Genomic DNA, 18,766 nt, shown 5'->3' on the forward strand with positions numbered 1-18,766 from the left:
GCATAGGAACTAGGAAACCTTCTTTGGTGCCTAATATGAGTGAGTCCTGGATGTGAAAAGTCCTGTGGCCAAATGTTTGTATATAGCTGACAATGCTTTGGCACAGGACACCGCCCCTGATCCCAATTGAATGTGTGTGTGTGTGTGTGTGTGTGTGTGTATAAAATGTGTTTTTTTTTTTTGTTTTTTTTTTATTCTAATTTTATGTAATTCTATGTGGGATGTAGGTATTTAATAATTTGGAAGCCATTTCCCATGTTCCATTTGGTCTTTGCACTGACCCTCTTTTTAATAACTTGTTCCAGCCGATATTTCACTTGTGTTCTGTGACACACCCGAAAAGGCTAAACTATTGCTGTCAAATGTTGAAAAAAATGAAACCCCTGTGCTGAAAACAATTGTCCTCATGGAGCCATTTGACAACGACCTCCAAGAACGAGGAAAGAAGTGTGGGGTGGAACTCATCAGCCTGAAGGAATTAGAGGCAAGTTCTTATTGGCTAATGTAGATTATTAGATGACTTTGTTTACTTTTCATTGGTGTCCATGTAAGTGAGGAAAATTGTATGAACATCCTGTACATTAAAATAATGCATGCATATCTCTCACCTGTACCATTTTTACCTCAAAGGGAACTTAGTATTGTTCAAACACATCCATCAAAAATATAAATTTCCAGTGGGGGGCGGAGCCTGGCGGTGAAACTGGACGGTCGCAAGTTCGCTGTGCTCCACTTAAGATTGCCTAAAAACGACTGACATTGCGGACAAAGTGACCCATAAACCTCGCAGAATCCAACTCCCAGACCATAAGAACAAGCATGGGCCGTAAGAATAAAAAAACCAAGCCATACAAGAGCCAACCGGGCCGCGATATCGGGGACCTATTCCGGAGCTCACAGAGGGCCGCATGGGAAAAAATGGCACTGGAGGACGACGGCACCTCATACTCTTCGGAAGACATGGCTATGCCCACCGGAAATAACCACTCAGGCGGCAAAGCAAGGCCGTGTTCCGCTTGAGGCAGTAACAGGCCAGGGCCCGGTCACCGCGACAACTAAAGGAGATGCTGGCGGAACACCGCGCGAACCTAGTTTAAGACCTAGCCCCCCTCAGAAAGGCCGTCGAGCACATGACCACTAAACTGGCTCAAATCGAGACCACCCAAAGCACACATGAAAGCCGGCTTACTGTGATGGAGAGGGGCCTGGCTACCCTGGATCAGCAGCGGCTGCAGATTGACCGCAGGCTCGATACACTGGAGAACCAGAAGCGAAGGTACAACCTGAAACTCAGGGGGGTTCCGGAAACGGTGGGTCTGCAGGACTTACCACACTTCATTAGGCGGTTATTTGCGGCCCACCTACCTCCGAAACAGGCCAAACACCTGAGCCTAGACGGTATGTTCCGCCTCCCCAAGCCGACCAGCGCACCAGCAACCAACGCCCTAGACCTCATCCTCCGATTCAGATCCCTGCAGGACAAAGCCCTACTGCAAGCAGCGGTGAGGGGGAAGACACCCATTGCCTTTGAGGGCCCTACGCTGCTCCTCTTCCCGGATCTATCTAGGAACACACTCTTGTGGCGCCAATCCCTGCGACCACTACTCCAGCAGCTATGCGCTAACGGGGTGACATACCGATGGGATGTTATTGTTTAATTGCTGTCACTGTCTACCACTCTTGCCTTCATCTACTATATACATCTTTGACTGGAGGGGATACAGAGCAGAACAGTGACAAAACAGAGCCGCTTAGATCGGGATCTACACAATGGGCCCGACCTCTTTACATGCGCACACACGGCACAAATTACACATACCGTCCAGACGCATACTTATTTTCGGATAATACAACTGACGATATCTCCCCCCCACCCCCTTCCTAACTCTACATGGCACACAGGTCGCAAGATCATTCCCAAAGGGAAGGGACAATCAACCCTGCCACGGACACACCTACCTCCCGTACCACTCCCACGATGTGCAACCCCGTGGCTACCCCACTCACACGACACTCCGTCAGGCTAACACCAAAAACGAAAAACACCTCAACATATATATATATATATATATATATATATATATATATATATATATACCGTATTTTTCGCTCCATAAGACGCACTTTTTTTCCCCTCAAAAGTGAGGGGAAATGTCTGTGCGTCTTATGGAGCGAATATGAAGCTTTACTTACCTGTCTTGCAGCGTTGGCCGGCAGCACAGGGCGCACCGCGGTAGTGGAACTTGAATTTCATGTTCCGGTTTCCGGCGGGACTGAAAGGAAGTGCGCACAAGCTGAGTGCGCACTTCCTTTCAGTCCCGCCGGAAACCGGAACATGAAATTCAAGTTCCACTACCGCGGTGCGCCCTGTGCTGCCGGTCAACGCTGCAAGACAGGTAAGTAATTATAGGACAAGGGGAGGGGGACAGTATGGGAGGGGGATAAAGTCTATGGGGAGGGAGGGGGGGGAGATGAAGTCTGTGGGGAGGGAGGGGGGGGAGATGAAGTCTGTGGGGAGGGAGGGGGGGGGGAGATGAAGTCTGTGGGGAGGGAGGGGGGGGGAGATGAAGTCTGTGGGGAGGGAGGGGGGGGGAGATGAAGTCTGTGGGGAGGGAGGGGGGGGAGATGAAGTCTGTGGGGAGGGAGGGGGGGGAGATGAAGTCTGTGGGGAGGGAGGGGGGGGGAGATGAAGTCTGTGGGGAGGGAGGGGGGGGGAGATGAAGTCTGTGGGGAGGGAGGGGGGGGGAGATGAAGTCTGTGGGGAGGGAGGGGGGGGGGAGATGAAGTCTGTGGGGAGGGAGGGGGGGGGGGAGATGAAGTCTGTGGGGAGGGAGGGGGGGGGGGAGATGAAGTCTGTGGGGAGGGAGGGGGGGGGGAGATGAAGTCTGTGGGGAGGGAGGGGGGGGGGAGATGAAGTCTGTGGGGAGGGAGGGGGGGGGAGATGAAGTCTGTGGGGAGGGAGGGGGGGGGAGATGAAGTCTGTGGGGAGGGAGGGGGGGGGAGATGAAGTCTGTGGGGAGGGAGGGGGGGGGGAGATGAAGTCTGTGGGGAGGGAGGGGGGGGGAGATGAAGTTTGTGGGGAGGGAGGGGGGGGGAGATGAAGTCTGTGGGGAGGGAGGGGGGGGGGAGATGAAGTCTGTGGGGAGGGAGGGGGGGGAGATGAAGTCTATGGGAGAGAGGAGAAAAAAATATTCTGTACAAACTGTCCCATAGTAAGAAACACTATGGGACAGTTTGTTCAGAATATTTTTTTTCTGGGTTTCTTCCTCTAAAAACTAGGTGCGTCTTATGGTGAGGTGCGTCTTATGGAGCGAAAAATACGGTATATATATATTTTTCCAGATGGGATGACTCTTTCCTATATACAAGTGAAATCATTCATATCCATAAATGGTACCTCTACACTAGTGCCAGGTGAGATGAAGTAGTTGACAGATTTTGAAAGCCAATCTATGTGCCGTGTTCCACCGAAGAGAACAATCTCCATTCTATACAAGCGACTACAGCCTACTCCCAGCTTGAGGGACTTAATGTTGATTAAGTATTGGAAGCGGGGCATTGGGCAGTTAACTGATAAATCATGGGGCTGGACATTCACGACCTGTAGGGGGCTAACGCTGTGTTCTAGCAAAATAGAAAATTCTCGTAAACTACTTTATCTCTGGTATTTAGTACCCTCCAGACTGACAATATTCTAGTACTGCTAGCCAGCCGTTAGGAATGCATTGCTAAACAAAACTTGTAGAAGCCAGATGGTGCTTCACATCCTCTACCCTCCTCAATGGGTGTATTAAAGTCTATAGGGTATGTCACTGATAAAGTGGTGCAGGTCAACCATAGTTGTTTTAGTTATTTAGGTTACATTGTTTGTTTTTTTTCCTTTTCATTTGTGATCTGTGTAACTAGTAAAGCATTTTCAGGAAGTGGCATTAAAAAAAACACGGAAAAAAATACGAAAACCTAAATATCAGTTGGCGACATGAAAAAAATATTGCATGGTTTTAACAGGCTTCAGTAAATATACATCACACCTAAATTACTTCCCCTCCAGTGAGCTTCAGTCTGTTTATGCACCAAGTAATGGACGAAACTGAACATGTTTTTGTTGTCATGTAAACATTCACAAAATTATGCTTTTGGGCATTAGGAGCTGGAAAAGCAAGATCTCTCTAATTAAATGTTTTAATGTGTGATGCCTGGGTGGAGAGAAGAAAGTAGCATTCACAAACAAAGGTGCCCTCACAAAAAACTGCTTCTAAAGCAAGCATGGCATCGTGGTAGTTGTAGTTATTTTTTTGCAACCCCCAGTAGACGTTGCATGCGTTGTATTGTATGAATTGAATGTTAATGAATTCGTACACTCCCACAATTGAAAGTTTGCATTAAATATTTGTTTAGCTCTTACCTGTTCTAATTGTTTGTTTTTAGCACCTTTTTGTGTTCTTCAGTTTTTATGTGACTTTTTTCTCTTTTGTCTCTCCCAATTAGGTTGAAGGAAAGGAAAACCGGGAGAAGCCAAAGGTGAGCTAAAATAGTGTGGGCTAGTGTATGCCGGTAATGCAAGCTGCCAAGTAAAATTTTGAAAAGGGTGTTGACCATTAATTGATTTACCACAACTTGTTGTTTGATCTCTTCTGTGTGCATTCTGACTTTGTGTTAACTAATGCAGTGTTGAAATGCTTTATGAATAAAATACACACCCCTATAATCACAATATGTGCATATGAATCTAGTCTATAAAGCACACTGGCATAACCTGTAAAGCTAGTGGCTGCTGTTTTTAGTTTTGATTTTATTAAGGCTTGCTCAGGTAAATATTTTCAGACAATCATTTGTATCTTACACCTGTCTAAGGGATAAACCAGCTTGCCCCTCACAGAGAATTTTCCATGAAATAAGTAATTTACGCTCTGGTTTTGGTGTCCCGGCATGTAGGGTTTTTTTTGTTTTGTTTTTTGAGTTTATTTAAAAAAAAATAAAAAAAAAAAATTATTGCCATATTTGTATTTGATCCATTTTAGTGGTTCCATATGAGTCTCTTACAAACACCCAAGAAGACCCTAGATGCCTTGCGTGTGCACCCACACTGGTGACGGGGGACACACTTCTTTTTTTTTTTTTTTGATTGGATTGTTATTCTTTTGCAAATTACATCTTACAAATCCGTACTACTACTAGAACACACTGGAAGCTATGTGGGACAGTTTAGAGAAAGCTGTGAAATCTATGAAGTCTGTTATATCACTCTCAGTCCGTTGTCCTAGTCCATGTTTAGATTTAGCCTGAACAAATGTAATGTCAAGCTCTGGTATAAGTGGCATATACGTGAGATCGGACACAGCCCCCAGTCTGATTAACCATACTTCTTACTTTTTATCCAAGATTTTGCTGGAGAATGTATTGAATTGTTTCGTATATTGGTTGCTTGTCTTTGACCGTGTTAAACCATGTCAATTCTGGTTCCTGTCTGATGCATAATAGTAAATACTTTCTATACTTTAATATAAGCGTCCATCCAATTACAGCATTGCAAAATGTGAAACTGACTGTGATGGGGCATTCTTGCTTGGCATTAGTATTCTCCAGTAAATATTTAAGAAGGTGTGAGTGTTGTGACTGAAACAAAATTTCCACTTTTTTTCTAGCCACCACAACCGGATGATCTTGCTGTGGTTTGTTTCACTAGCGGTACAACAGGTAATTACCTGCATTTCTCAATTTGGGGTAACCTGCATTCTTTTATGTCACGTTCATGGTGTTTAAGGAGACATAATGTGGTGTCGTGTTGCAGGCCATACCTGCCATTATATTAAGGTGATCTTAACTAGGCCCATTCACATTACCCTAGAACAGTGGTTCTTGAGCTATTTTTTGTCCAGGGACCCAAATCATGTACATACTATTTGTAAGGTGATCAAAGTAGACTGGTCACTAGCTTGATGTCCAGCCTTGTCCCACTACGTCATCTGTCCCTTCTCCGCTGGCACCAGAGACTGCCACCACGATTCTTGTCCTCTACTCACTGGGCAGGCAGATATAATTTCCTCTGACCCCTCCTTCTTGCATACTGAAAGCAATACCTCTGCGTACTCACAACACCGTCTTTACAAAGGCACTTTTGGCTCCCAGTTTCAATTGATTCAGCTCTCTTTACCATGCCCCTAATTAACAGACAACAGTTAGCTGGGCAAGCATACTAAAAATGCATTTTATACACCGCAAGGCCATGCCTTTAACAAGTTTACATTAGAATTGTAGTGGAATGGTCTAAATATTATACTATATAAAAACACAGGAAAAGAGCTCTCCAATATCCAAATGTAATAAAATATCTCTTAGTAACCGAGTAGGTAACTCCGGAACATGAGGACATCAAAATGTAAAGAAGTGTGTCTGCCACCATCAATAGATTGAAATATATATGAATCGGAAAATGTAAGCGTTCAATATTCTCCCTACAATGCTGAAAACCAGACTTCAATGGCAGTGAGAATCCTAGGACACCCAGTAAAAAAATTCTTCAAATAATCATTTAAAATAAGTTTTGCAACACACCTCGTAAGATGCATCCTGGCACTAAAGGAGAAAGATTCCAGTTTTTGGTCATGATGTAGAGGTTAAGAATAACTGCGCCCTTTTTAATTTTGCTTTGTAATATTTTGAATTTTTGATCATGGATTTGAAAACGACCAAGAGAGATAAACAAAGTTGTATAATTATTGCAGCACAAAGAGCATTACTATGAACAATTGTCACCCATAAGGAAGTGATGGATTCAGATCAAAATAAAACATTGTGACCAATGTGAAAGTCAATTCTATTAAAAGCTGCCTGGTGTTTTTTTTTTTTTTATTATTTGTTTTTTCTTGATAAAGAAGTTCCAGAGTAATGTCATAATTTAATGAAGGCTTTTTATTGTCAAATTTCCAAAACATAAATGCTGAAACTCGTCTAGTTAGGTTTAATGTTACAACATGATGTACGTTTAATGTATTTGACCTGTAGTGTGTGACAGTGCCTTTATCCAGTTTGTATTTTTGGTTAATAAGGCTGATTTCTATTTGTAAAATACTACCTTGCCTTTCTAATGCTTTGTTTTATAGCATGTTTTTTTTTTTTTTATATTTTTTATATTTTTTTTTTGTGCATATTGATTTTAACATGTAAGCTTGAGGTGCTCCAACAGCAGTCCTCAAGCGCTTTTCCTTAAATAACAGTAGCAGCAGTAGAAAAACTAGCACATTTTTAATTAAACAAGTAGATTCAAGGAGCATATGTATCATAACGCTTAGTGTTACTGGCTATAGATGCATGCATGTAAGGTTGCTTTGTGAATGTTTGAGTGTCATGTTTGGTCTAAAAGCTAAGGTTACCACCGGTTTCAGGGCCCAGTGTGTTTTAAAGAGTTGCACCAGTCGGCTGTTACTCCCCAAGTCAGGTGTGGGCTCTGATGTTACACATGTGTGGGTTATGTCCGAGCCAGCATGTGTGGTTGTGCCAGGGGTATGTTTTGGCATGTGCCTGCCATGTGCTGCTTCATGTCGGTTATGCTAAAGTAAGTGGGAGTGCCAGATTATCAGGAGTGTTATAGCAGGTGTGGAGCTGTGTGTGTTGGCAGGTAAGTCCCAGATTTGGGGGAATAGTCCAGAGCATCAATTTGGGGTGCAAGTCCCGGTTTAACCAATGCCTCAGCTTGGTGGTAGGCTTAGGGGGTAGCGTGTGGTCGGGAGGCAGAGTTCAGGTGAGTCCTCCTCAAACCCTGGGCCGCCTTAAAGGCCTGCATCCGTGGGCCACGTACTGGGATTCTCTTGTAGGAGGCAGAGTTCTTCCCTCACAGGGGGCTGCAGTGAATCCCAGTGGGGAGTCGCCGTCCGTGCTTTGTCCTGTGGGGATTATGTAGATTCAAGTTGATAGCCGATTACCTTTTCAGCGCTCGTTTTCATACACACAGGATCTAAGATTGCTAAGGACACAAATGTTGTAACAATCTTCAAAAGTTCAGAATATGCAATAGTGTGCTCTTTGAGAATAGTCATTCCATTCTACTTCTCCATTAATTGCTACCTCCCCGAAGGCACTATCTGTGTGTAATAGACATGCGTTATTATTTATTTTCATTTCTGCTTGTCGTTTTGAGTTAGACTGGGTCTTCCAGAAATTGGGTGCCTAAAGATATTGGGTACTTCTTTTTGAGTTTGCTGTTAAACTGACCCATTTCTTTTAACTCAATGTCGGAGAACATGAGGAGCAGAATAGATGAAATGGTTAATGCACTTTTTTTTGTTTTTTAATCTAGGAAATCCCAAAGGCGCAAAGCTTTCTCACAAAAACATTGTGAGCAACAGTGCAGGTTTTCTTAAAGTGACAGAGGTAACTTCTAAATGTGTCTGTTCATTGAGCGGTCTATATAATACGTTGATTATATGTGGAGTGGCATTTAACTATTGTTACTAAACGTTATTGATGTTAATATGTCCACGTCTTCAGCAGACACAGAGTTGGTGAAGTGGGTCGGTTCTACAAATGTGTCTTCAACGTTGGCGCTTACACATTAATGATGTAGACAGTGCTATCATTATCCTATTGTAATAAAATATTAGGTTTAATGTCTAATCTATAGATTGTCAAATATGCTACTACTGTTTCATCTGAGGAAGATCTAGTGGTCACAATCATTTTGTCCTCATTACATAAAGTTCAATCTTTTGACACATCCCTGTTGTAAAACATTACACCGTTTCCTATCAAACATTGAATAAGACTCTTTGACTCCAAGTGAATCTGTTTTATCCCTCGATAAAAGTAATGCATACATTTAATTTATTAAGGGGGGGAAACCGCATGTTTTTTGGGTTTGTTTGTTTAAGTGTAAATTTCAGATGTATCACTTTGCAAAAACAAAATATTGGCGCTTACCTCCAAACATTTCCCTGTTTCTAAAATGAATTGTTGGGACACCTGACATGTATCCCATAAACCCTTCCAGCACTCTGTAAGTACAGTAGAAGTAAGCAGGGTTTATGGTATAATGTAGATCTGAACCCCAAATCATTGATATTTAGAGGCAAGTGTGAGTGTCTATATTTTTGTGTTATGTTTTAAATGTATTGATTTTTCAGCAAAACTTCCCAAGGCAACAAATGTTTACTGTTAAAATAAATACTTGGAAATGTTTTTCAGGTGGCCTCAGGCTACCAGCCTACCTTTCCTTTCTTTGTTAAATATTTTCAGGGTGCTTCTGCTTTTTACCAGCTTTCCTTTGTTGCTTGCCTTTTTTTTTTTTTTTTTTTTTTTTTTTTTTTTTTTTTTTTTTTTTTTTTAGGAAATGGATTGTAATGCACTGTTCTTGATTGTGACTTTTAATTCCGTTTATCAATCAATATTGTTCTGATGATTTGTCTAATAATTTTCTTTTATGCCTACAATGAAAAATACCTTCTTGTTTTTCTTGATACATTTCCTGACCTATTAGTAACAGGTGGTGCATTTACCAACATGCCAGGCTTACAGTTTTTATTGGTTATATTGCCAATGAGTAGGCTCCGCAGAATATTAAACCGGAAACCTGAGGCAAGGTTCTGAAAACCTCTCTGTGCTTTCCATAGCAATTGCACTGCTTTTATAACTTTATAGAAGTTTTAGAAGAATTACAGGTGCTACTAACAAAAAAGTGTTGCAAAAAATAGATTTTGGTGTCTTTCATTGCCTCAAAAAAAAAAAGCCCAACAACCCTAATTTATACATTTACAAGCCCTGCTTCGTGATTTGCAGTTATTATGCTCCTTTTAATATTTAATTTCATCTTAAAGGAGCCTCTGAGTCGCAGTTTTTACTTTTCTTATTAATACCTCCTTTATGTTTACCAGTGGTTGATGGATCCCAATATCAATACATATAAAAACAGGATATTTTTTTAAACTCTTTGGGTGCTTGGCATAAACAAGCACGTTTGTAGAGGAAATGTTTAAAACAAGAGGGTGTTTACTGCTGCCTAAAAAAAGGGGATCTGTTACAGTAAGTGTGAACAGCACATTGACAGTGTTCTCGAAGAACATGAAGTGCAAAATGTTCAAAGAATGGCAGATTCTCTTTTTAGGTTGGTCTTATGGAAATTAATCTTTTTCAATTAACGCCTGATCGTATGATTATTACCTTTTGATTAACTCCAAAAATCATTTTTTTTTTCCTTTTTATTTTCTTGTATCGCGCTTTCGCTCTTCTTTGTCTTGCGCAGGACTTGGTTTTTCCCTCTACTCAAGATGTTCTGATCTCCTTTTTGCCTCTGGCTCATATGTTTGAGAGAGTTGTGGAGGTAGGAGTCACCTTTGTGGTGTTAAATGCTCAGCCATTTTTATTATATTTTCCAGAGTTTGATTACACTGAACGAAACTGACATACACATTTCCTATTTGCCCTTGGCACACATGTTTGAGAGACTGGTCCAGGTAAGAATTATGTAGAGATCCATTAGATGGATAGCGATCCTGTAGATTGCACTAGTTATGAGGTACGTAGTGAGTAGATATTGGGTAATAGGATTGGAAGAACCTTGTATCTTAACTTGAGATGCAGTCTGTCCCACTTGCACAGCTTTGTTGGACCACATCTCCCATTATGTACGCCTAGCTTTATGGATGTTATAGTCCAACAGCAGGGTGCTACCGATCAGTGGTCCCCAGGAGAGAGAACATTTATTTTATTTTTCTACATTGCTTAATCTTTTACTTTAAGTTCTGCTGATCTGTTCTCTGAGATTAGCCTGTTAGCTATTTAGTGCTAACTTATCAAACCACATTCTCATTTACTATAAATATCCCCCTAACTTCTGTTTAACCCTTCTTTTAACAAAGGGTTCAATAGACCAACTGTTAAAATAGAATATCACAGGATAACCAGCACAGAATATTTTCTGAAGTTATTTGCAATTGGTAAATCAAATGTAAGGCCTGTTTCTGTGTTTGGGTAGTCTACAATGGGTTTATCTCCCCAAGCAGCTGCATTCTAATCTGATAATGGGTACCAAAGTATTTAAAGGAACACTATAGTCCCCAAAACACCTTTTAGTTTAGTTTTATGAAGCAGTTTTTGTGTATAGATCATGTCACTGTATTCTCTCTATTCAATTATCTGCCATTTAGGAGTTAATTAGCTTTTGTTTCCTTTTATGCAACCCTAGCCACACCTCCCCTGACTGTAACTGACACGCCTGCATGAAAAAGAATGACTTAATTTTCAATCAGATGTAACTTTCTTTAAAAGTTGTAATTTCATGCTCTCTAAATTGAGCTTTAATTACATATAGAAGGCTCCTGCAAGGTCTAGCAAACTATTAACAGAGCAGGAGATAAGAAATTCTAAATAAGACATAATTTGCAACAAAGGAAGTGTAAACCGAAGATCTATCTTTACAGCGAAGTGTTTGGAAGGCTGTGCATGTTACATGCAGGGAGGTGTGACTATGGCTGCATAAAGTTGCATAAAAGTGATTTAACTCCTAAATGGCAGAGAGTTGAGCAGTGAGACTGCAGGGGTATGAACTATACACCAGGACTACTTAATTAAGCTAAAGTTGGTTTGGTGACTATATGGTACCTTTAATTTGGTTATCACCCCTCCAGCAATTCTGCCTATGTTAAAAATATCCATAGTCCTAATTCCATAGGTATAAACACTATTTTGCTAATAACCTGAAATGGCAGAACATTTACTATAGAAGTTTTCATAGAGGTAGACCTACATAGATTTGCATTAATGTGGCATTTTCAATAGGCTGCTTGTTGTTTGTGTTTCTTTTAAAATCTTTACACTCATGCTTTTTGTTTGCAGTGTGTTGTGCTCTGTCATGGGGCTCGAATAGGTTTCTTCCAAGGAGATATTCGATTGTTAATGGATGACTTAAAGGCCTTACAACCAACTATTTTCCCAGTAGTACCCAGACTTCTGAACCGCATGTTTGATAAAGTAAGTGCACATATATATATTACACCTGGAAATCAAGTACTGTTTAAAAAAAATATTTATGCAGGTCTTAAAAAGTTTATTTATTTTAAATAGATATTTGGACAGGCAAATACTCCCATGAAGCGCTGGATGTTAGAGTTTGCCTCCAAGAGAAAGGAAGCTGAACTTCGCAGTGGCATTATCCGAAATGATAGTTTTTGGGATAAAATAATATTTAAGAAAGTACAGGTACAGACTATCCTACTATTTTATTTGTGTGTGTGTGTGTGTGTGTATATGTATTATATATAATATATATTTTTTGTAAATATATTTTATTCTTCTTACTGAACGTTTAACCCCTTAAGGACACATGACGTGTGACATGTCATGATTCCCTTTTATTCCAGAAGTTTGGTCCTTAAGGGGTTAAAGGGACACTTTAGAGTCAGGAACACAAACATTTATTCCTGACTCTGTAGTGTTAAAACCACGATATAGCCCACTTGTCCCCCTAAATATAGTAAAAATCTTACCTTTATTTGTGTCTGTTGCTGGCTCTGCCCCTGATCTGCCTGCTTGGCTGACATCGTCAGAAGTGTTATTCAAAGCCAATCAAAATGCTTTCTCATAGGATTGGTTGAGACTGTCAAGGAGACAGATTAGGTGCAGAGCCAGCACAAGCCAAACCCATCCCTGGCCAATCAGCATCTGCTTGTAGAGATACATTAAATTAATGCATCTCTATGAGAAAAGTTTGGTGTCTCCATGCAGAGAGTGGAGAGACTGAATGGCAGTGCTGCTCACTGTGCAGCACTGCCCCAAGAAGCACCTTTAGTAGCCATCTGAGGAGTGGCCAGTGGAGTTATCCCTATCCCCTGTAAACGCTGCATTTTCTCTGAAAAAAAAACTGTGTTTATTGCAAAAAGCCTGAAGGGAATGATTATGCTCGCCAGAACAGATACAGTAAGCTGTGTCCTTTTAAATGCTTTGCCTTATTTCCGAGATGTCCTTCACTGTGCTAGAAAACTGTGTATTGTTGAGACAGGCAATCTATACCAGATTATCTTGTGGGCTTTTTTTCACGCTGAGCCAGACCTTTCACTTGGGGGGGATTCTTCAGCTCTTCCTCACTTCTTACCCCGCTCAGCCCTGGAGTTTGTGGTCTGTAACACAGATAAGGGACTGCACATGCTAAATAACAAGATTGGTATGGCAATATTCCCATTTAGCAGACAATGGTAATACATGTCTGGGCACACACTGAAGTTCTTCAATGCAGACATTACTCCGATGTAGAAGCTGGCAACATTCCGGATCTTTCTCAAGCTGCCAGAATCCCTGCCACATCATTTATATAGAAAAATAGATAGAATCAATTAAACCAACAAAAAGGAGTGCCATGCTTACCAATAGTTGTTTGTGTGGTCAAGCATACTTCATCGTGAACGGCATTGTTGTTCAGTTCACCAAGTTAAAAACAAGTTAGTGAGGAAGATTAAGGTACATGGTGTGGATATGATAACGTCACACATCCTGGGGCAGTTCTAAGTAATCACCCATAACCGTTGGGGATATGCCATTGCAAAAACAATAAGAAGATTTTAATAAATTCAAATAAAGCAGTTATTAAATCATTCAGGAAAGGTTGAGGAGGACATGTTGAGCCTCAGGCTCTATCCTCTACACAACATGTGCTTTTAGGAACGCATAGATCTTATTTAACCAAGTAGGTGGTCGACACATTTTTATTGTAGAAAAACGTCATCACTTTCACTACACCATTAAGACCTCTGTTTAGGAGGTCAATACATCTGGTTTATGTAATGTTTTCATGTCATATGTTCTGCTGTTAAAATTCCTATAGAATGCACTGTCTGTCCTTCATTTTGTTAAATGCATTTGACATCGTTTCATCCTGGTTACTGGATGCTATTCCATCTGAAAGTTTGACGTCTCTCTCTGCAAGTTCCTGATATAACCCTGCTATTACACAGTAATAACCCCTTCATTTTTATTAAAGGAGCAATGTCTCGTAATTGTCTAGGGTTTAAATCTTGATATCCTCGTTATGCAGACAAAGGTGTTTGGGTACCAGGAAAACCTTTATTTTATCTTTTCTATCCGTAACTTCCCATCTCTGACACACAGTCGATATGATTGTATGTACTTTAAGTGTGAAAATGTGTTCAAGTAGCCACACAATTGGTTTTGCCCAGGACTTCTATTGACATTAAATGATCATTCTAAGCACCATAACAAGGTTGCATTATTGCATAGGGTATGGTGCAAAGAATTCATGTAACAGCACACAATTGCCTTACATGACGACACAGAACTTTTTAATATAATAAACTTTTCAAGTTTTAAAAGGAAATGTAAAAAAGAAAGGAAAAAGTGAGAAAAGCTCACCCCTCTACCTTTTGTATATGATAGGATCTTTCAGCCATACTCATGCACCTTGGGTCAGACAGTGTTTGAAAACTGACGGTCGCTATGGTCTTCCCTGCTTCCGTGTAGGCAGAAGTGAAGCATGGAAAATCCTGGAGGGATTTGGGATAGTGGTTATGATTCCTAAGTGAATAGACAGCACCGTGGTACTCCAGACACTATAACAATCTCAAAGAGATGCAGTAGTTACAGTGCCTACAGTGTCCTTTAAAATATACATACAGGGGCGGACTGACAACTCACAGGGCCCTCGGGCAATAGGAGACCAAGGGCCCCCTTCTGGTGCAAAGTTTTTTTCCCCTGTGTTTGCTGGTGACATCACAAGCAGCATCCCCCACATTTGTTTTCAGTCATACAAGTCCATACAAGTAGCCTGCAAACGTTTGTAGGCGACTTGTGGGGTTCAGTGTGTTGTGTACATTTTTTTGCCTTTTACCTATTGTACTGCACTGCAGAATATGTTTGTGTTATATAGATGGTTGTAATTATGGTGTGTGTGTGTGTGAGTGTGTAAGGAGGCTGTATGCAGTATTGCAATAGTAGGAATGCTGCTTGTGATAACTGTAGGGAGGCTTTGTGTAGGGAGGCTGCATGTTGTTTTCCATGTGTGGGGATGCTGCTTGTGGGATTGTGTGCATACAGTGAGGCTTCTGGTGATTTTAAGTTAGACTGTTTGCAGTGCAGTATGTGAGTTGAGACAGCTGGTTGTGTTGCAGTGTGTGTGGTAGGGGCTGTAGTAGGCGTCTGGGGTTTACTAGGGCTGTAATGTGTGTTTATATGTATAATAGATATTAAAGGGACTCTCCAGTGCCAAGAAAGCAAACCGATTTCCTGGCACTGCAGGTCCCCTCTCCCTCCCACCCCCCATCCCATGTTGCTGAAGGGGTTAAAACCCCTTCCGTGACTTACCTGTATCCAGCGCCGATGTCCCTCGGCTCCTGGTCAGGATCTGCCCACGCTCCTATTGAGCATGCGCGGCCGGGGAGACCTAATGCGCATGCGCGGCAATGCCGCGCACGCACATTAGACCTCCCCATAGGAAAGCATTGAATGCTTTCAAATGGGGATTTCAGCAACGCTGGAGGTCCTCACATAGCGTGACGACGTCCAGCTGTGTTATAGCACACTTTTCGTGTTCTATGAACACGGAAGTGTCCTCTAGTGGCTGAGGACTTAACCCTTCAAGGTAAATATTGCAGATTATGAAAACTGCAATAATTACACTTGCAGGGTTAAGGGTAGTGGGAGCTGGCAACCATACCACTCCAATGGGCAGAAGTGGTCTGGGTGCCTGGAGTGTCCCTTTAAGGCTGTGTGTGTGGATAGTAGCTGCAGTGTGTGCGTGTGGGGATTTGGGCTCTAGTAGGTGCAATGGGGCATAGGGACCGTAGTAGGTGCAAGGGGAGTGCCTGTAGAGAATGGAAGAGTGATAGGTGGTATAATGGGTGCAGGAAGGTATAGGGGCTGTAGTGGGTGCAGTGAGGGCTGTGATGGGTGTAGGGATGGATAGGGGTTGAGATGGGTAAACGGGGCATTAGGGCTGAGGTGGGTGATGGGGGAGATGGGTGCTGAGGTGGGCATGGGGCCCAGGTGGGACCTAAGGGAGATGGGTGCTGAGGTGGAGCGGGACATGGGGCTGAGGTGGGTGCTGAGGTGGAGGGTGGCATTGGAGATGAAGTGGGTGCTGGGGTAGATGGGGGCAGAGGTGAGTGAAGGTGGAGGGGGATGGGTGCTGAGGTACAGGGGGGCATGGGAGATGAGATGAGGTGAGTGAAGCAGGAGATGGGTGCTGAAGTGGGTGGAGGGGGGCATGGGGCTAAGGGAGATGGGTGCTGAGTTGGAGAGGGGCATAGGGCTGAAGTGGGTGCTGAGGTGGAGGGGGCATGGGAGATGAAGTGGGTGCTGAGGTGGGTGGAGGGGGCATGGGAGATGAAGTGGATGCTGAGGTGGGTGGAGGGGGCATGGGAGATGAAGTGGGTGCTGAGGTGGGTGGAGGGGGCATGGGAGATGAAGTGGATGCTGAGGTGGGTGGAGGGGGCATGGGAGATGAAGTGGGTGCTAAGGTGGGTGGAGGGGGCATGGGGCTGAGGTGGAGGGGGCATGGGAGATGAAGTGGGTGCTGAGGTGGGTGGAGGGGGCATGGGAGATGAAGTGGATGCTGAGGTGGGTGGAGGGGGCATGGGAGATGAAGTGGGTGCTGAGGTGGGTGGAGGGGGCATGGGAGATGAAGTGGATGCTGAGGTGGGTGGAGGGGGCATGGGAGATGAAGTGGGTGCTAAGGTGGGTGGAGGGGGCATGGGGCTGAGGTGGAGTGGCATGAGATATGAAGTGGGTGGAGGGGGCATGGAAGATGAAGTGAGTGCTGAGGTGGGTGGAGGGGGCATGGAAGATGAAGTGGGTGCTGAGGTGGGTGGAGGGGGCATGGGAGATGAAGTGGGTGCTGAGGTGGGTGGAGGGGGCATGGGGCTGAGGTGGAGGGGGCATGGGAGATGAAGTGGGTGCTGAGGTTGGTGGAGGGGGTATGGGGCTGAGGTGGAGGGGGCATGGGAGATGAAGTGGGTGGAGGGGGCATGGGGCTGAGGTGGAGGGGGCATTGGAGATGAAGTGGGTGCTGAGGTGGGTGGAGGGGGCATGGGGCTGAGGTGGAGGGGGCATTGGAGATGAAGTGGGTTCTGAGGTGGGTGGAGGGGGCATGGGGCTGAGGTGGAGGGGGCATGGGAGATGAAGTGGGTGCTGAGGTGGGTGGAGGGGGCATGGGGCTGAGGTGGAGGGGCATGAGAGAGGAGGTGGGTACTGAGGTGGGTGGAGGGGGCATGGGGCTGAGGTGGAGGGGGCATGGGGCTGAGGTGGAGGGGGCATGGGAGATGAGTGGGTTCTGAGGTGGGTGGAGGGGGCATGGGGCTGAGGTGGAGGGGGCATGGGAGATGAGGTGGGTACTGAGGTGGGTGGAGGGGCATGGGGCTGAGGTGGAGGGGGCATGGGAGATGAAGTGGGTGCTGAGGTGGGTGGAGGGGGCATGGAAGATGAAGTTGCTGCTGAGGTGGGTGGAGGGGGCATGGAAGATTAAGTGGGTGCTGAGGTGGGTGGAGGGGGCATGGGGCTGAAGGAGATGGGTGCTGAGGTGGAGATGGTTGATTTACATACCTGCTGACTCTGCCAGGCTGCTCACTCAGTATATTCTGCAGGAGGAGAGGAGAGGAGGAGGCAGGAAGTGATGTCACTTCCCCTCTCCTGGGCTCCGCCTCCTCGGAGCTCCGCGCAGAGAGGATTGCTGCCAGGTCTCAGTAGGTGAGGGGGAATACATATCATGTTAAATTGTGCCTCTCTGGCTGGGGAGATCTCTGAACTCCCCTGCCAGAGAGAGTATGACTGTTAAGGCAGCCGGGCCCCTGACTGCCTCGGGCCCTCGGTCCATGACCGATCTGCCCGAGTGGTCAGTCCGCCCCTGTATACATACTATCTGAAACAGATTGATAGCATATCATAATAATAACAAATTCGCTCTCTCTCATATATATATATATATAATAAATTTGTGCTGTATTAATAAATGGTTGTGCTTTTCCAATTCTTTCTACACTTCAGGTTAAATAATCAGATTTGATTAAAGTGGTTAGGTCACGGAATGTTGGCACTTGTGTATATAGACCGTGATGTACCTTATGTGCTGCTCTGATCCCTTTTAATCCTCTCTGGTCAATACCTGAATACATTGCATGTCTAGGCCTGCACATTTTGCCAGTGGAAAAAGTAAGTGATGTAGATTGTATCTCTACTCTGCCAGCACTGTTGTGAGCACAAGTCATAACCCTTAAATAATGCATCACTTAAGTAATTGGCACATAGTTGTGGTGAATTATTACCCTTTTAATGTGCAGGTAAGTTGTTTTTTTTTTTTTTTCATTACTGTGAACTTTTAGAATTATCACACCTATTCCTTTTGAATGGCAAGCCATGTCTCTAAATAGTTATTTAATTGTGCCAACTTTAGCCCTGTTAATATTTTCCATAAGCATCATTAATTGTTCCTTATCATATGACCTAGCGAGAGAACTATCAAGTTGGGTTAGATTCTTGTAACATTAAAAGTGTGAATGTACTGTAAAGTATTGTAGTTTGAGGACGTACTGATGTGTTCCTCTTCTCGTTGGGGTAATTTTCATTTTATTGCAAATTGATCAGCATGATATTGTTCTATCCTCAGGACAATGAAGGAATCTTGCTAGCACTTAGAATGTCCTAATTCTGTTCTACACCTGGTCAGGTTCAAGGTGTGCACAGTTACATCGATATCACTGGGTGGAGCTAAGCGCATACAGGGTGAAAATATTTAGTGTAGCTTAGCGGTGAACATTGTTCTGCTATGATCAAGCTG

General features: G+C 43.6%; 1 protein-coding gene across 3 annotated transcripts in view; it reads left to right on the plus strand.

Moving 5' to 3' along the window:
- Positions 1–18,766, plus strand: part of ACSL1 (acyl-CoA synthetase long chain family member 1) — a 101,066-nt gene that overhangs the window by 57,737 nt on the left and 24,563 nt on the right. For 2 of the 3 annotated variants that reach the window (XM_063458124.1, XM_063458126.1), the window contains 7 exons: positions 306–484; positions 4,489–4,521; positions 5,646–5,697; positions 8,297–8,370; positions 10,368–10,445; positions 11,827–11,961; positions 12,055–12,189. In XM_063458124.1, the coding sequence (XP_063314194.1) occupies positions 306–484; positions 4,489–4,521; positions 5,646–5,697; positions 8,297–8,370; positions 10,368–10,445; positions 11,827–11,961; positions 12,055–12,189 (686 nt within the window). Of the gene's footprint in view, positions 1–305; positions 485–4,488; positions 4,522–5,645; positions 5,698–8,296; positions 8,371–10,234; positions 10,313–10,367; positions 10,446–11,826; positions 11,962–12,054; positions 12,190–18,766 lie in introns of all 3 variants that reach the window. The other variant, XM_063458125.1, reaches the window with a different exon arrangement.

Source organism: Pelobates fuscus, chromosome 6 (assembly GCF_036172605.1).
Source record: "Pelobates fuscus isolate aPelFus1 chromosome 6, aPelFus1.pri, whole genome shotgun sequence".
Lineage (NCBI taxonomy): Eukaryota > Metazoa > Chordata > Amphibia > Anura > Pelobatidae > Pelobates > Pelobates fuscus.